The sequence below is a fragment of the Talpa occidentalis genome, unplaced genomic scaffold, assembly GCF_014898055.3.
Source record: "Talpa occidentalis isolate TD23 unplaced genomic scaffold, MPIMG_talOcc4v2.1, whole genome shotgun sequence".
Lineage (NCBI taxonomy): Eukaryota > Metazoa > Chordata > Mammalia > Eulipotyphla > Talpidae > Talpa > Talpa occidentalis.
Window position 1 is genome coordinate 44651329 of NW_026555331.1, and position 13197 is coordinate 44664525.

At 44.9% G+C, this 13197-nt stretch overlaps 1 protein-coding gene across 1 annotated transcript in view; it reads left to right on the plus strand.

The window, feature by feature from the left end:
• The window catches only part of PAG1 (phosphoprotein membrane anchor with glycosphingolipid microdomains 1), a 130458-nt gene that overhangs the window by 102672 nt on the left and 14589 nt on the right, over window positions 1–13197 (plus strand). Inside the window, exons 4-5 of the mRNA XM_037504902.2 lie at window positions 9264–9469; window positions 11060–11111. Of these exons, the coding sequence (XP_037360799.1) occupies window positions 9345–9469; window positions 11060–11111 (177 nt within the window). The 5' untranslated portion in view covers window positions 9264–9344. The remainder of the gene's footprint in view (window positions 1–9263; window positions 9470–11059; window positions 11112–13197) is intronic.

The following is a 13197-nucleotide window of genomic DNA, read 5'->3' on the forward strand; positions in this document are numbered from 1 at the left end:
AAACAGCGCTTAACAGGGTGGGCCTGTACAAGCCCTGAGCTCAGTAACTGGCCTGTGTGTGAACACACCTCAGGCCTCCAGTCAGCGGCTGGGACCAGGCCAAGCACTCCTGCTCCCTTGGGAGGCACAGCTGGGAAGGAGTGAACATGCTTCTTGCTGGTGCCAAAAACAAGTCAGGATGGAGGAGTGAGCATTGCCAGGAAGCTGGGTGAGGTCCTTACCTGTCTGCTGTTGTGCCACACAGGCCTCACCAGGAGTGAGGGACAGGGTGAAGGGAGGCCTCCGCCAACCCTGAAGACACAGGGCAGTGTGCAGCAGTAGAGAGAGACTTGTCAGGAAACGTGGGCCTCATGACCCTAGATGATGCGCTTCACTTTGAGCTTCCGTTTCTTCATAAAGTAGCGACAGTGGTACCTGTTACAAGAGGTCATAGTATTAGATCACAAAATGTATAGAAAAGTAACAGTCACATAGTATATGCTCCCTTAGGCCTTTCAGTTTTTTTCATTCAAGTCTTTGGGTGATAACCCAAAGTCTGTTGCAGCTTTGGAAATTTCCGGGGGAGCCAGGGGAACGACCAGGTGGCACGTTAGGATGGACACAGCACCATGAAAGTTATTTACCTGCCAGGTAGTTGGAGCGGAAATCTTGTAACTCCTCACTCCCCTATTGAATTTCAGCATCGTTTGGGAAGACTGGGAGTTTCTTCTTTAAATTCTTACCATCTCTGAAAACTGGGTTTAGGGGGCAGGAGGACACAGAGCAGGATGCCTATGATCGAGCACAGGGGGTAAAGGAGGAGATAGTCCTGGAGCCCTCAGTGGCTTTTTCAGGCTTTTATTGGGATTTACCAGGTACACAGCAAGCAGGGGTGCTGGGAGGCTGGCAGGCAAGTCTTCACTCTTTCTGGGCTTGCCGGCGTTCTCTGGTGGTCTCTCTACTTCTCTGCTCTCTCGTGGTACTGCTTCTGCTTCTCTGCTGCTGCTGGCGTCCCGGTGATGCCGCCCTTATAAGCCCAGTCTTAGCCCAGGTGAATCCCATCTACATATGCCCACACCCTATTCCAGGTGCCCGCCATCAGGCATGCATTCAGGACCGCAGGGATCCATCATCAATCCTAATGGTGGGAGGGCAGAAAAGCCTGATACCTTTTTCACTTACCCTACACTGGGTCAATGTCTACCTCTTCTTGGAAGCTTTTCCTCTCCCGAACTGTTCACTCAACTTGTTTGTTAAGTGCTTACTGTATGCCACACGCTAGTGCTGCAGCTGTAGAGAGGCCTGTTCACAGTGCCTTCCGCTTGAGGAGGGGGGACGCAAGGGCTTCATCATTTTCAATTTGAGTAATGTCGTGAAGGGGAAGGCTTGTTTAAAAAAAGAGGGAGAGTGTGAAATTAAGCAGGGAAGGGGGAGCAGCAGCCCCAGGAAAGCTACTTCTCAGAAGGTTTACCTGCCAGCCTCCCAGCCCCCTGGGAACTGTCACACTTTCCAGGCTCTCTGGCGCTCTCCTGTGGTCTTGTTCTCTTTTTGTTCTCCTGGTATCCCTATGATGCCGCCCTTAGAAGCCCCATCTCAGCCCAGGTGAATGCCACCTATGTATGCCCACACCCTACTCCAGGTGCCCCCCATCAGGCATGCATTCAGGACCGCAGGGATCCATCATCAGTCCTAATGGTGGAAGGGCAGAAAAGCCTGACAAACATTTAATCATTTACCCTACACATCTCCATTGCTGTCTCTTGCTGAGATAGGGTCAGAGAATACCAAGCGTGGGTACGCAGTGAGATGAGAGGCTGGTGAGGATTCATGTGCTGAGGTTCTGACATTTCTGGTGTTGCGACTTTTCTCAAGACACATCCTGCTGCTTCCGGCATAGTACACCGAAGCCAGGGGACACGTTCACTCCAGAGTTAAGGTTCTATCTTAAGATGTGCTTGGCTTGTTTTTGAGTTGTTTGCTCTACGTGCTCATCTCTTTATTCTCCTTCTTTCTCTTACCTTATAAATTATTAAACTTGCATTTCGAAAGTTGGCTTGGGAATCTACTCATCATTCTTCCTATAGAAACAAGCATTTCTTGATGAGGCCCTATTTTCCGGCTCACGATGATGCTGAGGACATGGTAGAAATGAGGTAGACACATCCTTGCCTCAAGGAGCTTTTAATTAAGGCTAGATGCACGGAGATGTGAAATAGGGAGAAACAGACCCTAAAGCCCAAACTGCACACTTTCTGAAACACCCCAGTAAGACTTATTTATGCTTCACACCTAGTCTAGAAGACTCCCTCTCTCCCCCTTTCATTCTCTCTCTCTTCACTCACCACCCCTCATTATGAAATTTGACATTCAAAATTTAAATGAACTTTGGGAATTGGTTTTCAAGTTAGGATATGAGGAAAAGCATTCTGAGCTGTCACTCCTTATCCATCAAAATCACTTGCCTTTGGCTTTTCAGAAAGCAAAAACAAAATGGCGGTGGGGTTTTATAAGCAATAAACTATTACTTCTGGAACATACATTTAATGTATTTTTGAAGACCAGTGACAGCCACACACATCCCTCTCCCTGAAAGAATCAGCTTCCCCATTTCCTGTGTGGATCAATAGGTTTGGTATGTATAGAAAGTAATCAGATTATGCTGACAGGCAGCCTTAGGATTTACAACTCGCTCTTAAAATGAACGCCTGGCTCTTTGCATTCAATAGTGAGTCTTGTTAACAGGGCTTGGTCTGGTAATGTTAAAGCTCTCCACGTTCCTCTCTTGCCCTAATAGTCAGTATGCTTTTCTTAAGCTGCTGCAGGAGAGAAATGTGAAGACACTGATCTGTAGGGATGCTGTGAAATGATTCAGGAAATAACAAACAAAAATCCTTATTGGAGTCCTTATCATCCTCTGCTTTTTTAAATGAATGACTTTATTTGGTCCCCCATCTCAAGGAGAGACAGGGAGATTTTTGAAGCAACCTTTTGTGGCACAGAGCTGTTGCAGCCAGCAAATATTTGCTTAGGTGGTTCCTGACACTGACATCAGACCTGGTTAATTTTCTAGACTCATACAAAGTTCAGTGTCTCAAACTTGCCTATTTTCAAGTCCTTTTAATCTAAAGAGAAATCTAGCTGAATTGAAATACTTCAACACAAAACTCAAGACACTTAAATATTCCATTGAGAAGTGAATTTCGCGTTTGTCTGTGCATCTGCCTGTGTGCCCAGCGGGACAGGAGCCCAGCAGAGAATTTGGCTTCCCAGACTTTGTTACGTTTGTTTGGTTAATCTGAGCTCATGAAGGATCATTTTACCACATGTTTCCCACATTTGGTAATCTGTGGGAGGGAGGAATCCCCATGGGGTTGGGTCTTTGACCTCCTTATTTCGTCCATCAGTGAGGGGTGACGAGTGGAGGTGGTTTCTATCATACTTAATTATGAGTCAACTAGAACAGCTGTAAAATGGTAATAACTATCATTACTGATCTAAACCGGCTTCAAAGGAATTCAGGTGTCTGCTTCTGTAGCTAATCTCACCAGCCATCCCAACTCTACCAAATTATTGTTTACAGAATTGGCCATTATCAGAGCACCTACGTGCTAAGGATGTTTGGCTGAGGAAATAAAGAGCTGTCACTTGGGCTGCAACTGTCATTGATTTCATCTGGTTTTTGTTTTCTTTCCTGTTGAAATTGATTTGGATGGCTGACATTCCCGGCTAATGAAGACCATTAAAACACCAGGCATAAGGCACAAACACAGAAAATAACAGGTCCCTCTTGGAGGAGCCTGCTGAGTAAGGATGAAGATAGACTTATACTGCCACCTGGTGGTTAAAAATGGCACTTTTAAAATAAAAGGCCAGTTTTTCTAATAATTGAGTCATTTATTCAAATCATGAAATTAATGGATATGAAAGATAAGAGATTATGAAATGTTAGTTCAAGATAATCATCTTGACCAACATCACAAGGAATTCCCAACATAGGTCCAATAACCTCAAGTCGACTACTCTCAGGGCCTTGACAAATTCTCACAGTAGGGAGAAATTCTACAAAATTGAGATAAGAGTAGGAATATACCACTGCTGCTCTTTCAGCAACATCACACATTTGTATTGAATTACAGTCTCTGGCCATGACTGTATATCAGTTCAGCACACAATGATGCCTAATCTAAAAAAATAGTTAAACTATTAAACTGCTACTTGTTATTATTTACATCTTGTACAACAAACCTTAGTGGGGCATTTGGTGCCATAATAAATGCTAGTGGAAGTACAGAAAATATCCTCTTTTTCCTTATGTTGAATAATTCAAGAAATATTTATATATGTGGGTCAACAATATTTTTCAACTTTGATGAAGAAATAATATTCTACAATCAAATCAGTTTTATTGAATTGGGTAGAACAGGATTGAGGGAAACAGGCTTAAATATCTTTCCTTAGAAAACATGAGCAATATCCCCAAATTATTCATCTATTTTTAATGATAGAGGCAAATTCTGGATACTCAGAACACATTTTTTTTTTTTAAGATTTATTTATTTATACAAGCACTGGGTACAGTCAGAAGCGCGGGAAGGTGAAAGAATTCACCAGAGCCAGAGCGGGGAGCAGAGCAGGCAGACTGACTGAAATACACTGCTGAGGGGAGCACTGCGGAGGGCGAGACAGGAGAGGCCTGCCGCGCCATGTGGGACCCTCACCAGGGGCCGGGGATCGAACCGGTGCTGCAGAGGCGGCGGGCAGCTTGGCAGCCCAGTGCTCAACCTCTGCGCTTCAGAACACATCTTAATTTTGCTGTAGGAATAAGCAGAAGTTAGATGGCCATCAGAACCAGTACAGTATCATGGGCTTTGCAGTCTTGCTTTGTCTTTACACGTGCAGTTTGGCTGGAAACGGGGCACCACGTGTGGTCTGGAAAAGCTATCACTGCTACAGGGCTCTTTCATTTCCCAGGTAACTTTTGACTTCCCAGACACTGTGCTTCCTCTCCTCTTACTCTGTCCCTCCTTTGATAATCCTAAGAAGAGCCTTAGGGAATCAGAAAGACTGATTCCCCCCACTATTCAAAGTAAATGCAGACCCCTAAGCACTATGTGAAACCAGTGCATGAGGGTCAAGCCCAGGGAGGAAAGGTCATTCCACTTCATGGAAGACCCCAGAACATCCAGGACAAGGTGCATCCACCCTCATCCCCACCATGAAGGAAGAACGTGAAAGTCGTATGTGTGTATCTTTTAAAAAAAAAAAAAAAAACCAACAAACATTTATTTATTTGTTTATACAAGCACTGGGTACAGTCAGAAGCACGGGAGGGTGAGAGAATTCACCAGAGCCAGAGCAGGGAGCAGAGCAGGCAGATGGACCGAAGTACACTGCTGAGGGGAGCAGCGGGCGGCAGGAGAGGTCTGCGCACCATGTGGGACCCTCCTCCGGTGGCCAGGGAGCAGCCGGGGATCGAACCGGCGCTGCAGAGGCTGTGGGCAGCTTCGCAACCCAGCGCTCAACCACTGTGCCACCGGGGAGGCCCGTATGTGTGTATCTAATGGGGTCCATCCACTCCTGTGGGGGAGGGACCGTCCATCTCCATGTGTGGGGGAGGGGCCATCCTGTCACAGCTGTAGATGAGCCAGCAGTAATACAAGAAGGCAATGACCAGGAAAATAATGGGCAGGAGAATTATGGAAAGAGAAGGCAAGAAAAAGATACCAGGAGTAAAGAGTAAAAAGGCAAAGACCTTCTCCAAAATGGGAATAATCTCAGCCAGGATGTCACCAGTGTGCAGGCCCCTGGAAGGGATCTAGTGAGGGGTGGCTGGTCCTGCTGCCCCGTCCAGCATGGCTGTGACCGTGTGGTGCTCATGTGTCAGGGAGGCGCCCACATAAAGCTAGCTGTTGGGATTAGTTGTATCTGACTCAGAAACATGTTTCCAAAGATGATGATGATTTTCATTATCAGAGTTTGTCCACAATGAGAACTTTGAGAAAAAGTTGTTCTTTCAGTAGCTTTTCAGCAAATCCTAGTTAAACAGGAGTTCTGACACATTTTCTCTGAGTTACAGCCTTTATTCAGTAGCTCAGAATGGTTTGCTTTCATCTTCTACATCCTGCACTGTCCTGGTAGGCTGGCTTCCCCTTGTTAAGAAAAAGAAAGAGAAAAGTACTTGAAGGAGGAGAGCTTGCTGACTTTTGAATAATTCATACAGCAAACTATTTTCTAAGAACCTGACGCTTTATGTATGGACATTAAAATCTGTTGTATGAATGAATGAGTCAATTAAGGAAGGAAGAAACAAAGAAATATCTGTACAACACAGATACTGTTGCTTGGGCTTCCTAAAATGTGTTATGCCTTGGAACTGCATATAAAATTTTATTTCATTTAGATTCATAGGTCACTGTGATTTATGTGCTTGCTTGAATCCATTTGAATAACTTATTTTGATGCCAATTTGTTGTCTAAGTTTAAACTGAATTATTCTTTGCATCAACAAACCAAGTGATGGTTATTTTCATTCAGTTATAGCTGTCCAGGCAAAAGTCATTTGACCATCCATTACTGTATGCATGCGGGCATAACATAGAACCAAACATGGAGGGAGAAGTTCTGCATTCCTCAGGAAGTGCTCCGTTTATGTATTTATGGAGCATTAGCAAGTGTTTATGTTGATTTAAGGGCCTAAGGAAAACAGTTGACTTCATGTCTTAGAATTCTTCCTGCACACATTGTAGATAAACTTTTTTCTTTGGCTTTTTATTATAAAATAACATAATTTTGTTCAATATTTCAGTATAATGTTGATGAGAAAATAACAATCTCTCCTACTTGACTAGAGGACATTATTCGAGGACCTGGTTTCATTATAGAGTCATTTTGCTGAGAGTCACATTTCCAAAGACCTATTTACAGTGTTAAGTGAGGATTTACTGTGTTCTTCAATTCTAAATGTTCAAATAAATGTGATGTATTTCACCTGGAGGAAATATGGGCAGGTGAACTGCCTTTATACCAAAATAGTGTCCTTTTCAGGGATCATGACTGTTTACCTCTGGGCCAGTAGGTGCTGGCTTGATGGGAACCCTTGACAGCTAAATAAAGCACAGCCTTCCAGAGATGCAAATGTAACTATAAACATGGACAGTTGTTTTTCCAAGAAAAAAATTTTTTTTGAATTCTGATTCATTATAAGACAAAAGAATGTTTGCTTTTTTCATGAAACTTAAGATTAAGGGAATTTTATAAGAACAGTCTAGAATTTAGCAAAGCAAGTATTCTTGAAACAAAGCCTCTCAAGAGAAGTTACTGTTATTTTGATATAGATCTCTGTTTTTCGAGATGTTTAACTCTTAAAATATATTACAAAACTGATCTGACCATTTTCATAACAAAACTTTGCTGTGGGAGCTGGGAGCACACCCCCCAGCAAGAAGCAGCTTCTACCAGGGCCTCGGGAGTCAGACAGTGGGGCTCACACACTCATCCTTGCCACTTAACAGTTGTGACACTTTGAGGTCTCTGCCTTCCAGCTTCCTTGTCTGAAAAAAAACAGGATTAACAGTGCCGGCTTCACAGGCGGGCTGCAGCTATGAAAAGAGGAAAGCACTAGTAGAGTCCCAGGCACATACAAGGTACTAAAATGCAGCATGAGCAGCTCTTAGGCTCATTCACAATTGTTTATATATGGGGCTTTTTAAATATATATTAATATATAAAATGATATATATTACATCATTCTTCCTTTTTGTATAATGCATGTTTTCTCCTTTCAGATGTAGTCCCCACAAAAGTCCCATCACCAATTCACCCGTGCACCATCACAATAGTCCCTTGTGGGGCCTCCCCGGTGGCACAGCGGTTGAACACTGGGTTGCAAAACTGCCCACAGCCTCTGCAGCGCCGGCTCGATCCCCTGCTGCTCCCCGGCCACCAGAGGAGGGTCCCACATGGCTCGCAGACCTCTCCTGCCACCCGCTGCTCCCCTCAGCAGTGTGCTTCGGTCCTTTTGCCTGCTCTGCTCCCCGCTGTGGCTCTGGTGAATTCTTTCACCCTCCCATGCTTCTGACTGTTCCCAGTGCTTGTATAAATAAATAAATAAATCTTTTTAAAATAAATAAATAAAACCATAGTCCCTTGTGTAAAAACACATTCCTGCCCCTGTTTTGATCCCTTTCCCTCCTCCTTCCCTGCTGAATGTCTCTGATTTATAGTTGCCTGTTAATTTTATTTTTTAATTTATTATAATTATTTTTTTTACTGATCTCTTATTTGGTTCCCCTACATTCCTCCTATAAATGAAACCATCCGATATTTTTCTTTTTCCTTCTGGCTTATTTCACTAAGCAGAATCCCTCCAGCTCCATCCATGTTACTGCAAATGAATTTATCTTTTTGATTGCTAAATAGTATTCCATTGTGTAAATAGAGCACATCTTTTTTTTTTTTTTTTTTTTTGTGGAACCCTCACCTGTGGCCGGGGATCGAACTGGTGCTGCAGAGGCTGTGGGCAGCCTCACAACCCAGCGCTCAACCACTGTGCCACCAGGGGAGGCCCATACAGCACATCTTCTTGATCCAGTTGTCTATTTTTGGCCATTTTGGTTGTTTCCATATCTTACCTATTGTAAATAGTGCTACAATAAATATATAATATAGGTTTTATTTGCTGCTGGTGATGTATTCTTAGCAAACATCTTCATCCATTCATTTGAAAATGTATTTTTTGAGTGCTCACAGGAACCAAATGAAAGAATAGATAACTACTCAGAATAGATAACTGTTGATGGAAGTGAATATAAAGACATTTTATTTTCTTAATTGTATGGACTTTCAACCTTCTCAAAGAAAAACCAGTTTGGGGACTAGCGAAACAAGTGGGGAAGATGCAAATTGTATTTTGTGAAAACTATAATAAGTGCTAATACTCCTTGGGAGGAAAAGAATCCAAATGAGCATTGATGTATTTGCCGTGGAGTGCTTGGAATCTTTATTTGAACCAAAATAACAAGATAGTGCTTGCCTCAGATGTTGTCCCAGGCACTCGTATGTACCTGCTATACATTTGTCGGTGAGAACACAGAGGCCTAGACACGAGAAGGGATTTGCCCAGATTCCAGGATCAAATTCAGTCCTGTGCAGTGCCTACTGCACACCACTGCCCCCCCACCCCACCCCACTCACCTCAGAGGCCTGCCTTCCCTGGAACATGAAGGCATGACACCATTCTGGCTTCACATGCCACGTTGTTTCCAAATATGTTGATCTCTCTGCAGGAGGATAGCCCTCTGCCCCCATGTCTCCACCTTTGAAGGACTGACTTACTCCATCAGCTGGTGCCTCTTTGGACTCCTGCCATGGGGCCCTCTGGGAGCATCCTGAGCAGCGGACAGATGCAGCTCGTCCTGTGGGGATGTTTGGCAGCTGTCACCACATTCTTCCTCATCACCTTCCTCATCTTCCTCTGCTCCAGTTGTGACAGGTGAGAAACCACGAGTATCCACTGGAACCTTCAAACACATTCCCTGTCACCAGAGGACTCTTGATATGAAAAGCCTGTTATAAATAGAATCCTACCATAGGTCCACACAAGTTTCTGTGCTGAGATTAACTTCTCTGCAGTAAAGGATCCCAGAGTATTATTGAATGAAAATCCATATTTGATTTTTCTAGGGAGCAACTGAAAGAGCCCCTTATGTGAAACTTCCCAGAGTGGTATTATTGATGCTTTTTCAAGTACATCCTGGTCAAAATGTCTGTCTTTTCCCATCTGTAGACCTTTAGAAATCTAAATATAATGTGCATTAAACATTTTTGCTGCCACCTGAGAGTTACTGAGAAGTTGTGCTATTATGTGGCTTTGCAGGGACCATTTTTTAAAGTTTTGTAATCTAGAACTGCAATTAAGAAACAGTAGTTTTCTTAAAAGAGAAAAATGCTCTGTGAGAGATATTCATCTTTTTTTACAATTAGGTCTCTCGCTCTCTCTCTCTCTCTCTCTCTCTCTCTCTCTCTCTCTCTCTCTCCCCACAACCCCTCAGTCCTCCTCCTTCTCTCCCTCCCTGTCTCTGTCTCCCTCACATAAATTTGTGTACCCACCTTCCCACACACATTCACACACAGAGAGATCTTGTCTCAGAGAGAAGCAGAGTTTATTCTAAGCAGGAGTATGTATTTTCAGGCTGGTGAGACCCTGTTTCACCATGTGCAGCCTCCTGGGGGCCTGGTTACTGGGAACCACTGTGCCGTGTAGGCAGCTCAGCTAGACAACCCTCTTTAATTCCCTTCTCAGTAACCTCGGAAGAGACTCAGCTCATGAGACATTTAACAAGCTGGATATGACTTCCTACACTTGAGTCCCTGTCAAAAACGGAAAGATTGGACTCACTATACTCAAGTAGCTCCTAACCTCTGGGGACGCAGGCCCCCAGGGAGGCTGGGAGGAGCCTGGTCAGAGAGAGGAAGAAACAGGCCAGAGTTTTTGCTCCCCTGGGCCTGGGAGGAAGGCCTCTGTAGTAACTTCCTCGCCCACTAGGTGTCACTCTTGATTTACACGCATATGGGAAAGGGATTCTCGTGCTGATGGCTTTCTTTAGACTGTCCTGAGTAAAAATAAATTCTATTTTTACTCGTCGGACTTTTCCACAGACTGGAGGTACAAATGACTCATTCTGAGAGCATGTACCCTTCACGACTTGCCAAAATTTGTATTTTCTTTATGTGCTCAATCCCATTGCAGCGTGTGAATATGCAAAGATTTTGAGTTCTGAGATAAAAAAAGAAAGCAAAGAGAGAAGGATTGTCTGGATGTTCATTAAACAGGAACCTACAACTTACCTTAGTCCTTTGGTTGAGAACCTATATATTCTATTCCTGGGGGAAGGGGAGAGTGACAGCAAGTAAACCTAGGGAGGGTGATAGCGAGCACTGTCCAGCTTCTGCTTCTTAGGCAAGATGCAAGCTGGTTCCTAAGAGAGCTTCAATGTTGATCAAAACTAGGATAAGTAAGGGGAGTGTACATTTGATTTTGGGTTTCCCATGTGATTTTACAATGGTTTGTTTTCCATTTCAGAGAAAAGAAGCCCAGACAGCATAGTGCAGACCATGAGAACCTGATGAATGTGGTGAGTCCGTGTGTGTGTGTGTGTAAACCTCAGCCTAAGCATGTCCCCACATGCTTATCACCTGCAGGAAGCCGAGGGGAAGAACTGCCCTGGCTGTGTCCTCTTTCTACAGGTTTAATATAAAATTCACCATAGTTAGTTGCCTGCAGTTAGCCAGGTTCATTGCAAGTGTTTCTGAAATGGATGTAATTGTCCTGTTGCCAGAAAAATCCATTGGCAGCTCCAGGATACCACAGAGATGTTTCTCTTCTGCCCCTGCCTACCACAGCCCTGTATTGGTTTACTAGGGCACTGGTAACAAAGGACCACAAACTGAGTGGCTTAAATAACACATAGATTGTCTCAGTCTGGAGGCTCAACAGTGGAATCAAGGAGTGGGAGGTTTGGGTCCCTCTGAGAGCTCTGAGGGTGAATTGTTTCTGGGCGGCTCTTAGCCTGATTGCTGACAATCTTTGGGATTTTTTAAAAAAAATTTATTTATTTATGCACACAAGAACTGGGGTACAGGCCAGAGATGCGGGGGTGAGGGGGCGGGGGCGGTGAGAGGATTCACCAGAGATAGAGTGGGGAACAGAACAGGCAGACTGACGAAATACACTGCTGAGGGGAGCAGCGGGCAAGACAGGAGAGGTCTGCTGTGCCATGTGGGTTGCTCCCTGCCTGGGAGCGAACTCATGCTGCAGTGGCTGAGGATAGCTTCACAGGATGCGCCTTACCCCTTGCACCACCAGGGAGACCAAATCTTTGGGATTTTTTGATGTGCAGATCTCTGTCTCCATTGTCAGGTAGTGGTGTTCCTGTGTCTCTTCATATGGTTTTGCTTATATGTGTCTGTCTCTATCTAAACACCCCCATTTTACAAAGATTCCAATCTGACCTCATCTAACTGATTTCCATCTAAAATCACATCCTGCGGTTAAGACTTCAATTTATGGGGGCCTCCCTGGTGGCACAGCGATTGAGCGCAGGGTTGTGAAGCTGCCTGCAGCCTCTGCAGCGCCAGTTCAATCCCCGGCTGCCGGGCAAGGGTCCCACATGGTAGGCAGACCTCTCCTGCCGCCCGCTGCTCCCCTCAGCAGCGTATTTCATCACTCTGCCTGATCTGTTCCCTGCTCTGGCTCTGGTGAATTCTCTCACCCTCCCGCGCTTCTGACTGTACCCAGTGCTTGTATAAATAAATAAATAAATCTTATATATATATATATATATATATATATATATATATATATATAACACTGCCTCTTCCCAGTGTTATTAAAAAAAAAAAAAAGACTTCAATTTATGGATTTTAGGAGATTCAGCCCTAACTGCTCATCACTGAACTAACCAGAGCCTGCAGTCACAAAGCCTCCATGTAGCCTGGCCTGCTGCACCTTCCGGCACTCAGCATCTGTCTGAAGGCCCCTTACCGTGGTGAGGAGCAACCAGGGCCTCCAGGCCTGCCTTGTTCTCTCCTGTCCTGGTCATGCCCTCATCTGACTGGGCAGTTCCACAGTTCAGAATGGGTCTGCCCTCATGTTCACAGGGCTGGCTTAATCAGAGTCCTGACCAAGCCTGACAGCAGTACTAAAGCTGTGAAGAGGCTTCCTGTCTGTGACAATATCTTCTCAGGACCAGACAGAAGCAGATGGGGGAGGAGTGGGGAGTGTGTCAAATATGTAATACCAGGTCTGGTATAAAACATGCAGCCAGAAGACAGATTCAGAGCTCACGCAGGTGTGCATCCAGTCCAAGCCTCCGTGCCCTGCGGAAGCCCTGGACTCGGCAGCCCAAGCAGACAGAAAGTTGCCTGGACTCCTCTTTCCTCCTGGAAGTCCTGGGGTTTCTACTTTCCTTCTCTTCTTCTCCCCATCCCTTCTCAGCACCACCTGCTCTTTACCCTTTTCCACACCCCAGTCTCTAGTTGCCATGTGCCCCCTGCTCCTACGCTCAGCACCTCTCTGCTGCCCCCTGCTGGTTGCCACTGTGGTGGCATCATGAGGGTGGGTGAAGAGATCTGGGGCTCCCCTGCTCTTGCTTCTCCCACAGACACAGTCTTCCTACCACTCTCCCCAGGGACAGTTGACAGGTCAGATAGGGAAGCATC